We start from the raw sequence: 22,821 nt of genomic DNA on the forward strand, positions 1-22,821 counted from the left end.
ATCTATCGAGATAGACAAATATGATGTTAGGATTATCACAATCCACTTACATAGACAAGTTGCTAAGGCGCTTCTCAATGGAGAATTCTAAGAAATGTTTTCTTCCTATAGGACATGGCATTGTATTGTCAAAGAAGGATTGTCCTTCTAATGACAAAGAAGATACAACATGAAAAGGATTCGTATGCTTTGGCTATAGGATCTATTATGTATGCCATGATCTCTACTAGGCCAGATGTGGCCTATGCGCTTAGCATGACAGGCAGATTTCAGCAAAATCCCGGTGAGGAACATTGAAAAACTGTTAAGACTATTCTTAAGTACCTTAGGAGGACTAAAGAATATTTCTTAGTCTATGGTGGACAACCAGAGTTATCAGTTACTGGGTACACTGATGCTAGTTTCCAAACAGACCATGACAACTATAAGTCTCAGTCTGGATATGTTTTTGTCCTCAATGGTGGAGCAGTGAGTTGGAATAGTTCCAAACAAGGTACAACTGCCGATTCCACCACCGAAGCCGAGTATATTGCTGCATCTGAAGCTGCCAAAGAAGCAGTTGCTTTGTTAGAGTTCGTTAAAGAACTGGGTGTCATTCCGAGTGCCAATAGTGCAATACCTTTCTATTGTGACAACACTGGTGCTGTTGCGCAAGCAAAAGAACCCAGAGCTACGAACAGGAACAAACATGTTCCCAGAAGATATCATCTGATCAGAGAAATAATTGAAAGATGCGACATAAAATTAGAAAGAGTACCCACTGATGATAATTTGGTTGCTCCTTTCACCAAACCGTTTTGTACAGCAAAACACAACAAGCACTTTGAGAGCTTAGTTGGTAAATGGCTTTGAATCAGTGGGAGTTACAGTTTTATATGTCTTAGAAACATTTTGTGTTGAGACAATATTACTTGATCACATTATATGAAAATTTTATTTCCTATGGGTTTTGTGCACTTATTGGAATAATTATTTGAAATGTTTATATTTATTCTAAATATTTGTTCCCTTGAATTATGACTGTCGTTAATGGTGTGAGACATTAATGATATAGTATAATTCTAAAATAGCCCTAACCAATGATCATCAAGAATGAGATATTGATGATATGTTATAGGTTAGCATGTGGTTTGCATCACATTCTTCGAGAATGTAGTTGTTCTCACAACTATGAGATATTAGATACTCGTGATGGACACATGGTATACTTTGGAGAGTATTGGTATACCCTACTATTAAACTGTTTTGTTAAGTGTCTGCAGTTTATTAGTACATGAAGTATGTAATAGTCCTTGGATCTAAGGTCATTACACATTTTGTTTGTTGAGTGGTGTGCTTTGATCCTGTCCAACGCTTTGCCTCCCAAAGGAGGATTGAGACACGGACTTGTGTTGGGTATATCATAAGATAAATAGAAATGGTAGTTGAGCCAAGAATGAGATTCATTCCTCGATTAGAATTTCGAGAGAACACTCAAATTCTCTATATTAGTTGACCATTAAGTCATTGGCCGATGCAAATATATATTCGATTAAAGTAATTGAATATGATCTAATGGGTCATTTAATAAAGATGAGATAAAGTGATTAAGTTATTTGGATGACACATGACAAATCTTAGGCTCAATCGGGTGGTTCGTGAATGAAAATATATTACTATAAACTTTGTGTAAAGGCTTGTTTACTGAATTCATGTAAACGTCCTTCATATAATGAGCTACGCTGCCAACGCAGTCTAGGAGTTTTGTGCAGACTTCGATTAGATCGCCGTCGATAATGAGGGCCTAAAGGGTCACACTATATGTGTATTTTGATCTGCTCAAGGGTACAATGTTAGAGCTGTGTATTATATCTAATGCTAGTCCAAGTGGGAGATTGAAAGATTAATGTGCTAGATTAAATTAATAGGAAATAATTCTATTGGGCTTGGTCCAATGTTACAAGTATTCTATTATATATATGCTCTATTGTGGAGAACATAAGACATAGAAAACCTAATTTTCTAAGAGAGAAAAGCAGCGCTACGTTCACCAAGAGATTTCCTAGCTTTCTCTATAGAAGGATTGTACCAAGGAATTGTTCCTGCATCGGATCAGAATACACGTGGACCTCGATAGTAGTGGATTCAACTTGCATGACACAATCGTAGAAGAAAACAACACAACAAGTAAGATTTAGTTCCGTTGTGTATTACGTGCTCAACTTACAATATAATTATGAATCTAGATCTGTTATTCTTGTCTGCAATTTTCGCTGCGCTCATTAGATGAATACAAGAATTCCTAACACATATATTTGTTTATGTTTCAGTCAAACACACTGATTGTATTTATTTAGTACTTCCTCTTTGATGAATTTCTTTTTTGGTATTTAATTTTGGAAATTGATGTATTAAAGGTTAAAATGGATAAAGTAAAGTATTTTGTCCTTCACAATTAAAATGATATATTTTTTGTACACGTGTTTTAAAAAAATGATACTCCTACAACACGTTCAGAAAAGGAAATGGTCATTTTAACTGGGATAGAAAGAGTAAAAGAGAGCAAAAGTAAGAGAGAAGAAGAGAGATTAAAATATAAGAAAGAAAAAAAAATTGCTAAAAGAAAATAAATTACTCTACTACTTTGGTGTACCATCTAACAAAGATACAATTCAACGGACGGATGGAGTATTATTTTCGTATACGACTTATTTTTGAGATATTACAACTTTTCTTTCGGCTTTTTATGTCATGATTCCACCATTAAAATCTAAATACACGAAATATAGTACGTACTAATATTGAAAATTAGATGCTACAAAATTAATAAATTTGATCGAATCACTAAAAAATAGAGATTATTAGTATTTAATAATTAACCAACATTTAATATCATAGAGAAAGTTCAAAGTAGTGAAGTTTGGAGAAATCAACGGCAAAATGTGTCGGCGGACGGTGATGAAGGGAGCCTATCTTATGTGAATCACGATATTTTGACGCGTATGCTATGTGTAAGTTAGTCGAAACATTTTATTGGTAGAGTACTTAAAAATCTCCTGGTTTAACAACTTTATCTCAAAAAACAGGAATAATGTATTTTATCATTTTAGGATATCTCTCAATAAAAAAAACGCATTCATCATTTTTGGACGTTTACCAATATATTTACTCTTTTTCTTCCCATTTTTAATAAGTTTACTCATAATCAATTGACTTATAATATTTACATTTTATTATTAAATTAATGTATATAAAAATAAATTTATATTTTATTGACTTTTTCATTCATTCTTTCTATAAAGTCAACGAATTTTTTTTAAAACTTGAACTAAAACATACTATGAGGAGTATCTTTTATTTGTTTGACCTTATATATCACATTTGAAGTGACTATATAAGACCCATTTTATTTGTATTTATTTGTTCGAGATTTCGAACGATCAATATAAATATGTTTATTCAGAATTCAAGAAAACAAATCAATACGAAAGCGTGGTGGAGCTCATAAGAGCACCCGCAACGCGTGCCGCCGGCGTTCCGCGTGCCGTTCCGCCGGAACGGTTTCGCCGCGGAACGCGTTGCGGCGCTGCATTCCGCTCCCGTCCCGTTCCCATTCCGTGCCGGGTGCCGACGGCACGTAACGCGGCACGGAACAAGCCGCCACGCGCCTGGGCGACGTGGCCGATCCCCGTGCGTGCGTGCTTCCCACTCGCCGGCCCGCGAGTGGGACACGTCAGCAATGACGCAATAATTATTTTTTTTTATATAAAAATCGAATTTTTTTAAAAAAAAAAAAATTTTTAAACGGTAACATTTTTTAACTTTTTCTTAATTTTTTAATTTTTATTTTTATTTTCTTATTCTATAAATACACCTAATTCATTCATTTTATACACAACTACACATCTATTCTTCCTACATCAACATCAATTTCTCTCCAATTTTCATATTCTATCTCTTCAAAAATGTCCGGCGACGGCAATTACGGTGGTGGCGGCGCCGGAGGGTGGGATCTCAACGCGTTCGGCGATTGGGAGACCATGTACAACACACTTGGTGGTTCTGGGTCATCGACGCCGGGCACGCAGGGGTCGGCGACGCCGGGTGGGCACGCAGGGGTCGGCATCGGAGTAGTTTTTTTATTTTCCCACGTTTAATTGTGTGTTTTTTATTGTGTGTTTTTTATTTTTTTAGGATTTGAATTGTGTGTTTTTTTTAATTTTTTTAAGTTTAAGTTGTAATTTTTTTTAATATTGTGTGTTTTTTAATAAAGTATGTTTGTTTTTTAATAAAGTATGTTTGTTTTTTAATAAAGTGTGTTTATTTAATTTAATTTAGTTGGAAATAAAAATAAAAATTGAAATAGAATGAATAGTAATTTAAGGAACGGTTAAGGAACGGAGGGTTGCAGGTTCCGTTCCTTAGTTAAGGAATGGAGTAAAAAAGTACAGTGGGCCCTCAAATAGTGGTTTAAGAAACGGTATAGGAACGGTATAGGAACAGCGTTGTGGATGGCCTAATATTTAAGTTCGACTCGACTGGCTGCCTGACCCCCAACGGTCACTTTCACTTTTCCTAATTTTTAAAATGATACGCTCTCTCCCTCCTTAAAAAGCATATACCGTATTTAATAGAGTATTTACTTTTTAAATATCAGTATTTACTTTTTTAAATATTGAATACACATTATACATAAATGAAACAATGAAAGAACGAAAATTTATTTCAATGGATATTTCTAGAACCTGCCCAAATTCCATAATCGTTTTATATAAAAGAGCGATGCAAAGCAGTGGGACTATTGACAAAAGTCCACACATGAAATGTTTATTTATTAATATAAACAATTCGCGTATTGGCATATCATACACAATTTGCGATATAATCCACTTTACCACGCATAAATATAAAAAAAAAAAAGAAGCAATAATAATATATGGAAAAGGGCATTATTTAAATTTTTTTGTTGTCATATAATATACAGAAATGGGTATTCTACTTTTACCAAACATAAATGGAATAATAATATACAGAAAAAGGGCCTTCTCCTCCTCAATTATTTTAGCCCTACTCTGTTTTGATTAATAAAAATTGTACAATTCTTTGTGTGCTGTCCTCCCAACCCAAATAAGCAATAGAAAACCCAACCCCTCTGCCTTTAGATTGGAAATGGCAGTCGCTTACAAATTGCTACTACCACTCTGCCTGATCGCATCAATTCTAATCCTTCAAGCATCGGCAGGTGCCGTGGGATGGATGATGCCGGCGGTGAGATCCGGCTGCAGGGGGACCATCGCTGAGTGCTTGGCCGGCGGAGACGACGAGTTCGAGCTGGATTCGGAGTCCAGCAGGCGCATCCTAGCGACGAGCCGCTACATCAGCTACGAGGCGCTAAAGAGGAACAACGCCCCCTGCTCGCGCCGCGGCGCCTCCTACTACAATTGCCGCCCCGGAGCGCAGGCCAACCCCTACCAGCGCGGCTGCAGCGCCATCACTCGCTGCCGGAGCTGAACGTCTCATTTCTCTGGTGATGCTTTATAGTTTATTTTTTAAATAATTTTAGTTTGAGATTATTATACGAGGAATTAGCTAAGGATGAAATTGCTGTTTGTGGATTGATGGTTTGTTCCCTACAATTATCAATAGTGATGAACAACATATTTGTACTCATTGCATACATGTGATGGGAAATTTGTTGGAAACTTGATCCACAATGGTGGGATGAAGATAAGATTCAAAGTTTCAAACGCTGATTTCCCGTCTGTCGCCTTTATGAACATGAATACCGTGTCAATTTTCCTTTTAAAACTGGAGTATTTATTTATCCAAAAGTGAACCAAATATTCTGATTTAAATCACAAATTTCATCAAAATTTTATGTGTATGGGACAATTGAGAAATATGCACAACTTGTGATTTAATTAGCTAATTTTATAAGTTATAGGATAAACCAAAAATTTTGATTTAAATAACAATTTTCCCTTTTTATTATAGTACGAAATATTGATATGATAGAAAATGAAATTCAGTATTATTACATCGTGAATTTAATTAGCATGAAATCAAGGTTCCACTAAAAATCCAGCTAGAAAGTTAGGTAGTAGTACTAAATTACTACAAACTAGTGGAGTAGTACTGTACATTTTTTATAAAATACTCCCCCCGTCCGTGAATAGGAGTCCCGTTTTTCCATTTTAATCTGTCCATTAATAGGAGTCCCGGTTCATTTTTACCATAATTGGTAATAGGGTTCCACCTTCTACTAACTCATTTCCCCACATTTCATTTAAAACTAAAATTTACAAGTGGAACTCTTATTCCATTAACTTTTTTCCACTAGCTTTTCTTAACATTTCTTAAAACTCGTGCCGCCAAAAAATGAGACTCCTAATGGCGGACGGAGGGAGTACTCCTAATATAGTTCCAATATAATTCCGCAATTTTTTTCTAAATCATTTTGTAGGTAAAATTCTAAATGGGAGTACTTCTTTAAGTGAGTTAATCTTTTTAAAATTAAATTAGTTATATCATCTTAGAAGCCGAACTTTAAATAACATACTTATTTAATTGATTCTCTTATTCTCTACATCGCATTAAATTCTAAATGTGTTATTATGCTAGTTCACCTTCTGAATGATAATTTCTTACGTATTACAAAATTTTCAACTATCGTCAATGATTTTTCTTGGGACTAAAATAAAAGTGTGTAGCCACTCGCCAATCAAAAGCTTTCGGTTAGTAGATTTTGTTAAAGTGGTTTTGGAATCTTTGTTTGACGTGCCTTTCGCAAAAGGGAAATTGCAAAGCTTCAATAGGAATAAAAATACGAAATTTAAAAGGCGACATAAAGATGGGATTGGATGGGGATTCGTAAGTAGGGGGTGGGTCAGTACGGTATACCGTACCGACCGTGTCATACCGCATACCGTACCGGAAAGTACGGTATGACAAAATTCAATACCGATACCGTACCGAATTTTCGGTATACCGAAATTCCGGTATATCGAAAATTCGGTATGATATTTTTTGATACCGTTACCATACCGTTATTACGGTATACCGTAATAACGGTATGGTAACGTTATACAGAAAAATAATTGGTTTCTTGATTTGTTCATTTACTAATTGGTTTCTCGATTGTTCATTATTTTTTGCTATCGGTAATTCGTCCATCGCTCTATTCAATTTTATATTTTGGTTACCATGTTATCAAGTATCATATTATATTTGTTGTTGCCGATGATGTTGATCTTTAAGTATCTTTTAATATATATTTATGGATTATTTGATTACATATATTCAAAATTTTATCTCATAATCGTGGTTAATGATAAAATGAAGGTACTTATTGATTATTTTTGGCTATTTAGACCAATAGTAGTAATAATTGGTCTTATAAATAAAATCTCCAAATAGATTTACAAGTGTAATGAAATAAAGATTCAATTTTTTCCCCTAGACTTTAATTTCAATCTATCATTATAAACATGCATACAAAATCTCAAAAATATTAACAAGGCACGGTCTTCCTTTGATTTGAATAAATTTTTAAAATACTAGCAAATTATATTTTTTTAATGTGAAAATACTAAAATTCAACATATATCAAAATTTGGCTCATTTGTTGGTTATGATGAGTATATTTTAAAGTTAAGGGTTTAGGATTTAGGTTTTAAGGTTTGGGTTTTTAGTGTATAGGGTCGTTATATTGCAATGAAATGAATCTCGACTAGAAAGTGTCTCACCAGTGCAATATTAAATTATTGCAACGTAAACTTGCTCCTACAGTTATAACTCAACGGTTAATTCATATTTTCACAGATTTAAAATGCTTTTTAATTTTAAGTCTGATATTTAAATGTCAAGACAGTTTATTAAAATGTCAACACAAATATGTGTTGAAATTTTAATGTGATCGTATTGACATTTTTAAGAAAAGGTAGCATTTAAACACACTCTTGTGTTTATGTGGGGTTAATGTGATTGAAAATGTATAATCCAAAGTAAGAGGATGTCGAATATTCTTTTGTTTATCATTTCACAACTTTTATTTCGCAAAATAAAATAAATATGAAGAAATTAAAATGATTCGTGCATCGCACGGGCGTGACACTAGTTTGTAATTTAAATTGGACATTTATTTCTCTTTAAGAATTAAGAATGACTGATCAGTATCCTATTTATTCATCCTTCAATTTAAGTAGTATATAAAATAAGATAACATACAATGAATTAAACACTAATTAAACGATTTGATTCATTTTCAGCTGCACATATTTTTAATTAACATTTTATGAAGTGGGACGAAGAATAAAACAAAATTTTTAATTACTTTGTATATTTGGAATATGACATTACACAAAGAATCATATACTAAATGGTGTGAGTTAATACAAATTCTTTCAAATGTGCTCTGTTGAAACATATTCCCGATATCGTGTTTCCAATCTTCTTTCGGTGTTATGTGCTATTGTGTTTATTATATTTAATAGGATGAGTTGATAAAAAAAATGATTCAGGTTAATTTTGAATTTGTTTGAATAAATTATCATTTGAATGTTTAATTTTATTGTATTAATTGATGTATTAAATTTTTTTAATATAATATATATATATATATATATATATATATATAAATAAATGTAATATATATATTACAACATATTTAATATTAATATATATATATATATATATAATCTATCGGTATACCGGTATACCACGGTATACCGGTATAACGTGGATTCGGTATATACCGAAGTTTCGGTATACCGTGGTATACCGATATACTGTGGATTCAGTATACCGCGGTATACCACGGTATAGAAAAATTGATACCGTTACAGTACCGAAACACTGCGGTACGGTATCATACTGTACCGGAAACTGCGGTATACCGAAAAATCGGTATTTTCGGTATTTTTCTGGTACGGTAAGTCCGGTATTACGGTATTTCGGTATAATTTCCCACCCCTATCGTAAGTATAATTTCATGAAATTATAGTGTAGTACTAGTAATTTGTAATGCGTGTTTGGTAGGTTATACTATGTTATAAGAGCATCAGCAATGGAGGCGTCAAAACCGCGACGCCGAACCATTGCGACCGGCGTTGGCGAAATCGGCGTCAAGTTCGGCGTGGCCATGCCGATTCGTGTGATGACGCCGGTTCTAACGCCGATCCTCACGGCGCCATTGTAGGCCCCGGATCGGCGTCAGATTTTAATTTTTAATTTTTTTTTTGAAAACACTATATATACGGGCTTTGAACGTCATTTTAATTCGCACCACTTGTTTTAACGAGTACTCTCTCTATCTTTCTTTCTGTACAAGATCAATAACGAGCAATGGAGAACAACTACGACGGAGACGAGGACGACGGCGAGGAGTGATTTTTTTTACTTTTTTAATTGTACTTTTTATTTTTTGTACTTTTTTTTAAATTATTGTACTTTTTTTAAAATTAATGTACTTTTTAAATTTTAATAGTATTATTCGAATTTCTCGTATTTGTCTCGTAAATTAAATTCCGTATGTTGATACGATTGTAAATTAAATTATATAATTGTTATTAGTGATATGGATAGGTAGTGGGAAGGCTATGTGAGGGCTATTTGATGTCCAGTTGATGTGGCAAGCTGATGTGACATGAGAATTTTAGTGTTGATGATGTGGCAGTATGAAAGTTATGTGAGGGCTATGTGGAGTCCAGTCTCATTGTGGATGCTCTAACACTTACAAATTTAATATCCACATCTTTCAAAGTTAGTTTATCAATGAGATTTTTAGATTAATAAAATTACAACCAAATTCACAGGGTTGTCTATAGGTAGCATGGATATTACACATTTGAACAAATGCCCATCAAACAAGGCTGCCCACTCATTAATTATTACGGTGTCTCATTAATAATATCTAATTCATTCTCGCTAGATACTCGACTCAAAATCACATAATCTATACATATATAAAAGGGGAGTTTTGGAGATATTTACAAGATTGTCATTTTATATTAAAAATTATAATTTAATTAAAACTAATTTTTGTTTGTGAATTTTTTAGGGTTAACGGCAGTTTCATGGAAATTAATTAGACTTCCAATAAATGTAATGAATATTGCTAAATATAATTATTATTTAATTAAGACTGATTTTTGGTTGTTACTAAAACTTCCATTAAATGTAGTGAATATTGCAAAATAATTCAAGCAAACTTGAAGACAAATAGGGCGTACAATTTTCTTCCTTAATGTTTGTCAACACGTACATTTCATGCATAATTGTATATTAATTAACAAAAAAAATAACTTCCATAGTTATTGTGTATTAAATGCACACATCTCATCCAAACGTTTACAATATTTAAAGGTACAGTTTACATGCCATGCATAAAATTATACTACCTCATTTTATTAGGCAAACATGACACTACATATTCCCTAATTATAAGGCAATTAACCGTTATTCACACTTATGTTTATCCGAAGTGGGGAATAGGAAAGGTTCCATCCCAAGGCAATTAATGATTTCAACATATGATCAAATTAATTTTAAAAAGTAGAAACGGTTCATATGAAAAAATGCAAATAACCGTTAATCACAATTAATTTAGTCTGAGTGGATAATATGAAAGGTTTTTAGAATATGTAGCGTCATGGTTAATTTATTGGCCTATATATAGATATAACATTTGGAAGCTTGATTACTATCCACACATTTTTGCTTACTCCTTACAATTATAATCGAATGTTCGAATCGGCTGTCTCCACGGCTTGGCCACAGCCGAAATTAAACCCCTTCCAACGATGTCTTTGACTCCGCATTTAAGTTGGTTTGTTAGTATGCCTTGAATCTGTATAGTTTGCCGCTAGCCGAACGTGAGTCTCGCTGTTTATCTCGATTACACAATTGGTCACAGTATGGTTGTTGCCGTTGAGTTACTCAAAATTGATTCGAGTAGTGAAATAAATAATGTATTTATTCTGTGAATTTCATTGTTGTGCTTCCTGTTATTTTCTTATTGTCAAAGGTAATGAATATTGATAGATTTCACGATTGATAGATTTCATTTGTGAAATGGTTGTCGCCTTGGCACTTGGCAGCATGCATTTTAAGCATATGGTATTTTGGTTTCTATTTTTTTATAGTATTAAAATAGTTTCTTTGCAGTGACATGGTTGACAAGATCTATTTTAATTATTGTGATTTGGAATTCTCGTGTTTCATAATTACGCTGTCATGGTCTATTTAATTTGTGAAATGGATGCAGTGATGTGTTTAATTTCGCTTGATTCGACTTTATTCTACAAAATAATTGAGTTCTACCCAGAAAAGAAACTTGAAGAATTGAGGGAAATTCATTCTTGCTAGGGCAACTTCAACAATACTTCAACTAATTGTTGAGACTGAATTAGCTCCAACCATTCTGCAAAATGTATCCTATTTCATTTTTTTTGCCATTTTTGTATAATATCTATGTTTGTTATGTTGAACTATAGCACTAAGCTCAAATGAGTACGTTTTTTTTTCTGATGTTGCAAATTTCATTTACACTATTGCTTCTTTGTTTGTGGAATAGAGAAATGGAGACAAGTACCTAATTTAGCGGGCCGACGAGTAAAGCTTGTGTAGAAAGATGTTTGTTGTCCAGAAAAAAAGCCACATAGGTTATATCGGCTGATAAAGTTATCGAATGTTCACATATGCACAAATGCGTTAGAATTATATACGTGTATAATTGTATAATTAGTAGCTGATTATATGAATAGATTCATTCTTGGAAATATATGTAATGGTAGAGTCGTCTTTTGAGGCTATATTCTAGGGATATTTTATTTTTTAAAAATAACAATTTATATATGCAATATTGGAAGCAATTTTTAGGCCTAGATATAAGGGACATGTATTATTTGATCATAATCGATGTTAAATTGCTAACCAACCAACAATTCTCCATCATTAATGTTAATGGAGATTTCATACACTTTTTGAATGGTATCAATATAACAATTAGAGGATTGCCTGTAGTTTTGTAATTAGAGATTTCAACATTGAGATTTGTACTCTTAAGTTTCCTTAGTTACATTTAATGTTAAATATAAAATAAATTAGTTATAACAAAACACTATAATTAAGAAATTCAAATTTGTTTTAGTTTTTTATTTTTTAAACAATACACTATTATTCATGTTTGACAATTTTTTATTATTTATAAGTTAGTTGTGATTCACTTAAAAATTAGTAAAGATTATTATTTAAATTAATTATTTGTTTGGTTTAATATTATAAATAACAACTATACTAATGTTAAATTATGTATAATTCAAAAGTAATAAAACATCTAATATAATAAGTTTTTTGAGCCTTCGTATAGTATTCCATTCCTTCTATTACATTCCTTGCACATGTGAAACACAATTATTTGATTAGATAGAATACAAGTCTAGCTTTAACAAAACACTACTTCGACTCCAATAAATAATATCATTGGGTGAATAGATGCTTTGATGAATGCAAGCAAGATTTTTTTTTGTTTACCGTTCACATAGCTCTATTGTAAAGCACTTTCTTGATATGAGCACATAAACAGATTTATAGCCATGATTCAGGTAAAAAAAACATCTACTATCAATAAGGATTATCACGTAGGCCGACTCAGTATAAGATATCGAATACAGATCTAAAACCCCAAAAATTGAATAAGTGATCAACAAAGTAAAATTGAACTGGGACGGAGTGAGAATTTTATTGATATTTGGCTCATTTGTTGGTCATGATGAGTATATTTTAAAGTTAAGGGTTTAGGATTTAGGTTTCAAGGTTTGGGTTTTTAGTGTATAGGGTCACTATATTGCAATGAAATGAAGCTTGACTAGGAAGTGTCTCACCAGTGCAATATTAAATTATAGCTTTTGATGAACAATATCTTAAATCTCATTAGGAGAAGTGGTAATTATACATTCTTTAGTATTTTTTTGTTTTATGTGATGTAAATTGACTTTATTTTTTAGTCTCACGGTTATTATATACAACGATTAGGTGGGCCGAAAAACAACATATGTTGCATGTGGTGGTTTTACAGCATTCTTGGTTGTCATAAAAAAGGTTTTAGAATTGATAAGGATTTTAATGTTTTCAAGGATGAGGTTGAAAGTTCTATTTATAATTTAATGTTTGAATATTATGTTCCAATATTGATCTTTAAATATTTTTACCTTCATATAACTTAAAATTTTATTACTCATTTTGTTCATTGTTATTATATGCTATGATCTTTTGTTTATAATTTTCGAATAATAATATTGTTTATAATTTTGTTTCAATCATATAGAAACTAACAATCAATGTTTTGGAAATATCTTAGTCCGTGCATAGCACGGGTGTAATACTAGTTAAATTTAAAATACACTCGCTCCTTGTAGGTTTTCACAAGAAAAATACCATGATGAATATCAAAGAAAACTAGAAACGATTAGCAACAGCCGTGGATCAGTAAGGGCACCCGCAACGCTGTGCCGTTGCGGTTCCTATGCCGTTCCGGCGGAACGGTTCCGCGGCGGCACGCGTTGCGGGGTGCGTTCCGTCGCCGTTCCGTGCCGTCGCCATTCGTATGCCGTGCCGCGTTCCGTTCCGGAGGAACGCGGAACGGAACGTTCCGCCACGCGCCGAGGCGACGTGGCGGCCTCCCATTCGACGCGCTTCGTCCGGTGACGCAATAATTCATTTTTTTTTAAATTTGAATTTAATAATTTTTTTTTTTGCAACGGTAATGAGACCGTTTTTTTTATTTCCGTTTTTTATTATTTTTTTATTTTTATTTTATTTATTTACTCTATAAATACTCCTATTTCATACTCATTTCAATCACAAACACACATCTATTCCTCTCTATTTCCACCCCAATTTTCATCTCAAATCAACTATATTTTCATTCTCCCAAATTTAATCAAACTAATGGATCCTTATGAACAAATGCGTCAAATATTGAAACAATCACTTGAAGAAGATCGACGACGGGAGGCGGAAGAAGCCGCGCCGCCCCAACGACGCTCCCGTACGTACATCCATCGTAACCGGGAGGAAGCCGCCGCAAGGTTAGTACGCGACTACTTCTGCGATAACCCGGTTTGGGGAGATACGTACTTCCGTCGCCGTTTCCGCATGGGGAAACCGTTATTTCTCCACATCGCGAATACTTTGGCAGCCCGGGAAGAGTTCTTCCAGGAAAGGTTCGACGCAGTCGGCCGTCCCAGCCACACGACGCTGCAGAAATGTACTGCAGCAATCCGCCAGCTTGCGACTGGACAAACGGCCGACATGTTCGACGAATACCTCCACATCGGAGACAGCACTGGGCGAATGTGCTTGCTCAAATTCTGCCAAGGCGTCCGGGCAGCCTTCACCGACGAATTTCTCCGAAGGCCAAGCACGACCGATTGTCAGTTCCTGCTCAACCTTCACGAAACAGTGCACGGATTCCCCGGGATGCTCGGCAGCGTCGATTGCATGCACTGGCAATGGAAGAATTGCCCGGTGGCGTGGAAGGGGTCCTACACGAGCGGCCACAAAGGCACCCACCCAACCGTTATACTTGAGGCCGTTGCCGACTACCGCCTTTGGATCTGGCACGCGTACTTCGGGGTCCCCGGGTCGAACAACGACGTAAACGTGCTCCACCAGTCCGACCTCTTGACCGAAGTTTTGGATGGTAAAGCGCCGGCCATCAACTTCGTCGCCTACAACCGGCTTTATAAAATGGGGTACTATCTCGCCGATGGCATCTACCCGAAGTGGCCTACCTTCGTGAAGACGTGCAGTGGGTCTGCGAACCCAAAGCAGGCTCTTTTTGCGCAGAAGCAGGAGGCTGCTCGCAAGGATGTGGAGAGGGCATTCGGGGTTCTCCAAGCGCGCTTCAACATCATCAAAGCCCCGGCTCGTACGTGGTTCATGGAAAACATGGTCGACATCATGTATACGTGCATAATCTTGCACAACATGATTGTCCAAGACGAAGGACCCGAGGCGGGAAATTGGTTCGACGACGAATCCCCCGGAAGCTCAACCGCAAGTAGTCCGCCTCGAAGTGGAGCGCATCCGTCTATACAAGAACGGTTATCTATTCGTGCAAGGACACGCGACTCTAGTGCCCACACCCAACTCCAACATGATCTAATTGAGCACATTTGGGCAAATTTTGGCGGATGAAATTATTAAAATTGTGTACTTTTATTTTTTTAGGATTTTAATTGTGTGCTTTTTATTTTTTTAAGTTTAAGTTGTAATTTTTTTTAATGTTGTGTGTTTTTTAATAAAGTGTGTTTGTTTTTTAAAGTGTGTTTATTTAAATTGAATTGAGTTGGAAATAAAAAAAATGAAATTGAATGAATAGTAATTTAAGGAACGGTTAAGGAACGGAGGGTTGCAGGTTCCGTTCCTTAGTTAAGGAATGGAGTAAAAAAGTACAGTGGGGCCCTCAAATAGTGGTTTAAGGAACGGTATAGGAACAGCGTTGTGGATGGCCTAATACCATGTTGAATATCAAAGAAAACTAGAAACAGCTGTGGATCAGTAATTCAGTATGATGTCATCATGATCATAAAGTAGCATAAGCGGAATTCTTTGAATATATCCCGACATCAAGAAGTTCAAACTAATAGGTTTGGATCAAATATTTATGTATTTATTGGGTTAACTTGTTAGCAAGGACGGACGCATAAATATTTACCGCTAGGGGATGAGATATCTAAATTTTATTTGTAAGTAATTTAGATCATTTTTAGGGGCTTTTACATTATAATTACATTAAATTTGAATAAATTTTAAAAATAATTAATAGAAAAATGTTTTAAAAATCATTTCAATGAGATCTTTAGCCCCTCCTTCCTTTTACTTAGGTCCGCTCATGCTTGTTAGGAACTCGATAATTTCAGGTGGGGATCGGATAACCTGCTAAAAAAATAATACTTTCACTATTATTATTAAAATATTATTATTTTTAAATAATTATACTTGACTTTTTTATCTGGATTTGAATTTATCAAGTTTAAATCATGTAAATTGAGTTTATGTCATTATCATGTCGTGTCAACCCATATTACATGGTGTTGTTAACAGATTTGTTTCGGGTGCAGGTTGTGGGCCTATCCATTGTGAGTATTGTTACTTGATGTATTTTACTACACTAGCCTAATACATTTGCGGATATAGCTCATGTCTAAAATAAAAGCGAGTCAGCAATGCATGTATATATATATGCACAGTATGCAATCAGAAACACTGAAAAAAAACGCCATACATAAACTGGAACAAATTTTATAGCTAACTAACGAATAAATTGCACGACAAATATTTCCCCCATCAAGCATCCTAAACTTTATTGATTTACTTTCTGAGAGAGGATGAATCATCGGTGATCCAAAAACTTAAACGATCAATTTTGGCGGGCAGATGTAGCAGTTGAATGGTAGAACTGTTGTAACTGTATATATTGATAAGATTTTAATAATCATGACGATGATGATGAATATGAAAATTTAATAAAGTTAGTTGGGATATGAATTGATGATCAGGTTATAGGATTAATGGTGAAATAGGTCTGGACAAGGGTGAGGCAGAGCAGAATGATGGCGGCGAACAAGGCAATGACCGTCCATGGGGTAGCAAACCAGGTATGGATAAGATCGACCATCCACGTCTTGGCCTTGCTCTTGCAGTGCTCCTCTATCTCCACCTTCACATCTCTGAATATATCCGAGTTGTCCATCCCAAACGTGTCCACGCCTCTCAGCTCCTCCACCAGCTGCTGCTGATTCTGAAACCGGTTTACGAAGATCCCCTGCTCCTGCAGCTCCTTCGCGTCCTCCGCGCTCTCCGTCAACGCCTTCATGAAGTTGGCATACGACAGCACCTCGAACCCGGACACCGTCCCCGGCGACATCTCGTACGCGATCACGTTCGACAGCGTGCTCAGCGCGTGCGTCCACACCACCCGCCTCGGCAGCTGCAGCTCCGCCTTCTGGAACGCCCCCGGTATGAACTTGATGTCTCGGATCGAGCATGACGAGCTCGGCGTCACCTCGATCCCTTTTGATTTCAGATCCATCACGGATCTGATCGTGATGTCGCGCTCTGGATTCGTGAATTTCAAACCAGAGATTTTCTTCGTAATTGGGGATTTGGATCCCACCAGCATTCTGTGGCAGGCTTCTAGAAGGTGGAGAGGTAATTCCTCCTCCTCCTCCAATTCCAACCCCTTTTTTCCACCCTCGGGATTGAAATCTCCGGCGAGGAACCAATTTAAGAAGCTGTTGATCAATCCGGCGCCTTCCTTTCCCCGCCGTAGATTGAGGATCAATTTTAGGGCGGGGAAGGGGAGTTGATTCTCGAGCAGCATTAGATCGGGAAATGCGAAATGCAGCGTGGCGATGCCGAGGCACTGGTGCCAGATGAGGAAGACATCGCTGTCGCCGGCGAGGCCTTCCATCAGTGCCACCATCAAGCAGGCGTCGAGGAGCATCATGGTGGCGAGTTCTCCGTCGCTGAATCGGTCGACGCAGTCTTCGTCGGCGTAGTAGGCCCTGAGTTCGCCGATTTGGGCGAGAATCATGCGGTGGAGGGAGGCTTTGTTGGCGTCGCTTCCGGAAGCGAGGCGGTATAAAAACCTGTGTTTGACCTCCTCCGCGGCGCAGAGCTCCGGCTGGCCATGGTGGTACGGTCCCAGCGAGACGATCGTGGGGTCGTACTCTCGGCGGCTCTCGCTCCTCCGCCGTAGCTGCGGTGGTACTCGGTGTATCCGGCGGCGCTGGACGCCGTAAGGAGGTAGCATTTCATCTTTTACAGCTATTGCTACATCTACATGATCTGTTGTGAATACTTTCTCAAATTTGTTGTGTTGGGCAGTAGTGATGGTCTTTTCCATTGCAAACAAATGCAGCATCACTTAGGATTTTGCGTATTCCTTTTATTGTAAAAAGGACGTGAGCTAAGATGGCATGCGATGTTGGAGCAGTTGAATGGCTCGTTTTTTTTACTATAAATCTGCCAATAATTGGCTTATTTGTGATGATAATAGTAATTTATTAGGAATGGAGTCTTAACTAATACTAGTATGAGAATTAAATATTGAGTTACATTTCTCTTTTGACATTCTCTAATGCTGATAATGTACACCAATAGCAACTGGGGCAGGCAGGTTCAATAGATGATGCTAATCTATATAATAATACAAATTTTCATAAAATCAATCATATATCGTACTAGATTAAACATATTTTAGTAACATCACCGATCTAACATATGGTCTATGTCTCGTAATAAGTTATGTATTTGTTTGTAATAATTGTCCACAATGTAGGTATGAATTACTCTCCCTGTCCCAAAAAAAATATAAGGACATTTGGACGGCACTGAAATTAATGCATAATTGTTTAATGCATATTAGGACTCACCTTATTATTTGTGTTAATGATGTGCCCTAGTGGTATAAGTTATAAATAAATTGATATATGTGAGTATTGCGTTTGATATAACTTTTCTTAAATGAATTTTTATGGGACGGATAAAAAAAGAAAGTGTTCATATTTTTATGAGACGGAGAGAGCATGATAGAATTTGGAACGAAGAAGGAAATGAAATAATGATTTTTCATTCCATTCCTTTTTTTTGTTGGATACTTTTTTAGTTAGAAATCACCTTTCAACCTACTATATACTCTTGCCATTCCTAATCCTTCTACATGGATGTTATGATTAAACTACCCCTTATATTTTAGTATGATTTTACTATTTATACTTTTAAACTTCAATTTGTTTATTTTTTTTAATTCCATTATTGGTCTACCGTCTATGGCAGTATGCGTAGGCTATTTCTAGTATTAATAGGACATGTTTTTTTTACTTATTTTTAGTAAACCATTACCTAAACTGAAAGTTTTTGTCCAAACCATTAAATATCCATATATTTAAGTCGTCACTTATTTTTCTATCACCTAATACCCACTCAAGAAGAAGCGTAGAAGATTAAAATGGGCTGTCCATATATGGCACTTTTTAAGTGCATGTATTTGTATCTGAAGTGTTTTAAATTTGATTTACTTATTACAAAGTTTTTTCATGTATACATTAATACTACTACATATTTTTAGATCTAAAACAGTCTTCAGTTTAAGAAGACTCATTTCCACTTTTCAAACAATATTAATAACATACACCTATTTATATCTTTATTTCAAAATCAGATTACCCAAAACTACCATGTGTCATAAAAATACATCAAATAATCAACTAAATGTTTAAAAGCAATCTTACAGAAATCAGTTTCATTCCATCCCTAATAAAGTCATTTTTTATACGGTTAATAAGGTAAGATATTTTTCTTGTTTTCATCCCTAATAGTAAAATACGACATTATTGATATTCCATAAGATAAGTTTTCATTTTTCCTATTTTTTCGGTATGCATTACATTCTTGCCTTTATGATAACTTCTATCATTTTTTTCCTGATTGAATTTAGATATGATATTATTTTTTAATTAATATTATTCTAACAATATCTTATTTCCTTCATATTATTAGTTGCATAGCAACAATTTATAATCTACAATACGCATAAGCTCGTTTTGCATTTGATTTTTTCCCTTGCGAAAGTTACAAGCATGAATAATATTATGAATTATACCCAACATTCTTTTCAGACCCATGTCGCGAGTATCCATACAATGGATGCGAAAGGTCAATACAAAGGTAGTGAAACGTCAATACATAAGTAACATTGAACTTTGGTGGTTTCCAGATTTATAGGGATCTATTCTCCAATTTTGCGTGATTATTTTTCTCATTATAAAAGGCTTAAGAGCATCTCCAGTGGGCGGACATCCACTAGTACATCCCAAAAACACCTCCTGCCACGTCACTAGGACTTCCCATCCCACTGCCACGTCACTAGGACATCCCCTGCACAATCCGCCCTTCCCATCGCCCTTCCCACTTGGACATCCCGCAATTAAAAAAAATCATACATTTACATATAAAACAATTAACATTTACGGAAATAAAATTTGACCGAGAATACGAACGGGAAAAATTAACAACTTCATCGGAAAAAACATATATGATTCGAAAAAAAAAATTACATACTAATAAAAAAAACTTCATACATTATCACGTCAACCCCTCCGAGTCCAAACCTCTTCGATGATATCCTGCTGAAGTCGAACATGGGCATCTGTTTGCCGCATGTCGGCAAATGCACGCAGCCGCGCGACCTCTCCATGAGGTACCCCCATATTCACATTCGCGGTGGCCACTCCGTGACTTGGACCTGCATCCGTATCATCTTCGTTGGTCCACTGAGTCAGTTCCGCAGCTTCATTTTCGACAATCATGTTGTGCATTATGATACATGCGTACATGATATCGCCGATGTTGGGAATATACCATTGCCGTGCAGGACCCTTCACAACCGCCCACCGACTCTGGAGCACACCAAATGTCCGCTCCACATCCTTGCGCGCTGCTTCCTGGCGGCTCGCAAAGTATGTCTTCTTTTGTCCGAGCGGATGCTTGATTGACTTCACAAAGACGGGCCAGTTTGGGTATATCCCATCCGCCAAATAGTACCCCATATTATGCTGGTTGCCGTTGGCGACGAAACTGATGGCGGGACCAACGCCATTGCACTGAGCGTTGAACAGGGGCGACGACTGGAGAACGTTGATGCCGTTGTTGGACCCGGCGACTCCAAAATAAGCATGACATATCTATAGCCGGTAGTCAGCTACAGCTTCAAGGATCATCGTGGGATGCTTGGCTTTGAAGCCGGTAGTGTACATCCCCTTCCAGGCGGCGGGGCAGTTCTTCCACTCCCAATGCATACAATCTATGCTGCCCAACATCCCAGGGAACCCGTGCACCGACCCATGCATATCTATCAGCATCTGGCAGTCTTCGGGCTCGGACTCCGAAGATACCGCTCCCCGAATATCGCTCTCACGCCCGCGCAAAAATTCTGCAGACACTCGACGGCTGTCGACTCGCCAATGTGGAGGTACTCGTCAAACATGTCGGCCGCGCCTCCATACGCCAGTTGTCTGATTGCGACAGTGCACTTCTACAAGGGCGTGAGTCCGGGTTTGCCAGCTACATCCTCTCCGATCCTAAAATACAGGTATCTTCTCTCTAAAGCACCCACGATGTGTAGAAACAGCGGACGATGCATCCTAAAGCGTCGCCGGAATAAGGCTTCCCCAAAACGCGGTTGCGGAGCGAAGTAGTCCGCATACAACCGAATATGTGCAGCAATGTGGTCACGGGGTACTTGAGTTCGACGATGGATCGGTCGAGGTACCGCCGCCTGCTGCCGCCGCCGCTGCGACCTCTGTTGTAGCAGCCTCTCTATCGCACCTTCAACAGCGACCTCCAACTCATTCTCGCTATCACTTTCACTAGACATTCTAGATATACTTGAAATTAGAGATGTAGAGAGAGAAACTTGTTAACACAAGTGGTGCGAATGAAATAAAATTCAACGAGCCGTATATGTAGAGTTTTAAAAAAAAAATTTAAAAACGGGACGTCCGCCCGCCCGTCGCGCCGACGTCCGAGGACACCCGAAGTCCTCACGGGACGTCCGTATCCGACCCTAAACGCCACAATGGCGGACGTCCCGGTCGCCCGTCGCGACGTCCGACCGGATGTCCGACCGGACGTCCGCCATTGGAGATGCTCTAACGAGCCTCTTTTTGGGAAGATCATCATAACTTGTGCCAATCGATTATTCTACCTTCTACAAATTAATGATGTATGCAGTGAATTTTTGGTTATCTTTCTGCATCCAAGATGGATGTTTTTTGAGATAGTTGTAATCAATCACGGTCAAGTTCCTCGACATGTTTAATTTGTTATTGTGTGCATCTGCGATCTTTTCCCGTAAACCTTTGACCTTTGCTGGTGCCGATTGAGTCATGGGGAAATGTCAGCAACGAGGCAGGCCACTCCCACTACAAAAAAACTCACCAATCAGTGACGGAAATATGCGTCATTAATCACTGAATTTCCGCCACTAAACAGTGTTAGTGACATATTACCACCGAAAGGTAGCCGTAATTAAAAAGCCAGTAAAAAAATTTAATGACTAATTTTGTCTGCCACTAAATTTAACAACAGCATTACTAGCGGAATACGTTGTCACGAAACCAACTGGGCGCTGCGTTCAGCTGTCTGAATTAGTGACGGACTAGGCGGTCACTAAAACTGTGTTCCCTAGTCTCATAGTAGTGACGAATAATCTGTCACTGATTAGAGACCGACGTACCTCTGTCACTAAAGTTGTGTTGCATATTTATATGTTAGTGATGGCCCAATCCGTCACTAATTTAGCATTTGAATCAGAATTTCTATTTCATTTAATATTTCACATGAATATAAAAAACCTAAAATTAATAACCAATAAAATTAAATATACAAAGTACACATTAATCTAGCATTTGGATCAGAATTTCTATTTTAATTAATATTTCACCTGAATATTAAAATAAACCTAAAATTAATAAACAATATAAACATTAAATCCAAAAATTATGATGAATAAGTATAAATGTTAGTAGTTAAAATAATCAACAAAAGTATGAAATGTATGATGTCATATCCCTACAAAACAAGCAACAAAAGACATTTTATCAAGTTTGTGATACATGGGTCATATCCCTACAGAACTGTCAGAAGCGTGGCTGGACTTGCGGGCCGTCGTCATGAACAACTTCATCATCTCTTGCATCATAGCAACATCATTTTCCAACTTTGTCCTGTGCTCACGATTTCCACTCATTATTGTAATTCCTAATTGAGCAATGT

General features: G+C 36.6%; 2 protein-coding genes across 2 annotated transcripts; one reads left to right on the forward strand and one right to left on the reverse strand.

Moving 5' to 3' along the window:
* The first annotated feature begins 5,000 nt into the window (after window positions 1-5,000).
* On the forward strand, window positions 5,001-5,732 carry LOC121793799 (rapid alkalinization factor-like). The gene has a single exon (XM_042191832.1). The coding sequence runs from the start codon at window positions 5,149-5,151 to the stop codon at window positions 5,488-5,490; it is 342 nt and encodes a 113-aa protein (XP_042047766.1). The 5' UTR covers window positions 5,001-5,148; the 3' UTR covers window positions 5,491-5,732.
* A 10,542-nt stretch (window positions 5,733-16,274) lies between these two features.
* LOC121794045 (UPF0481 protein At3g47200-like) lies at window positions 16,275-17,916 on the reverse strand. Its single transcript, XM_042192055.1, has one exon. It carries the CDS (start codon window positions 17,906-17,908, stop codon window positions 16,538-16,540), a length of 1,371 nt encoding a protein of 456 aa, XP_042047989.1. The 5' UTR covers window positions 17,909-17,916; the 3' UTR covers window positions 16,275-16,537.
* Between the last annotated feature and the right edge of the window lie 4,905 nt (window positions 17,917-22,821).

Source organism: Salvia splendens, chromosome 3 (genome assembly GCF_004379255.2).
Source record: "Salvia splendens isolate huo1 chromosome 3, SspV2, whole genome shotgun sequence".
NCBI classification, from domain to species: domain Eukaryota; kingdom Viridiplantae; phylum Streptophyta; class Magnoliopsida; order Lamiales; family Lamiaceae; genus Salvia; species Salvia splendens.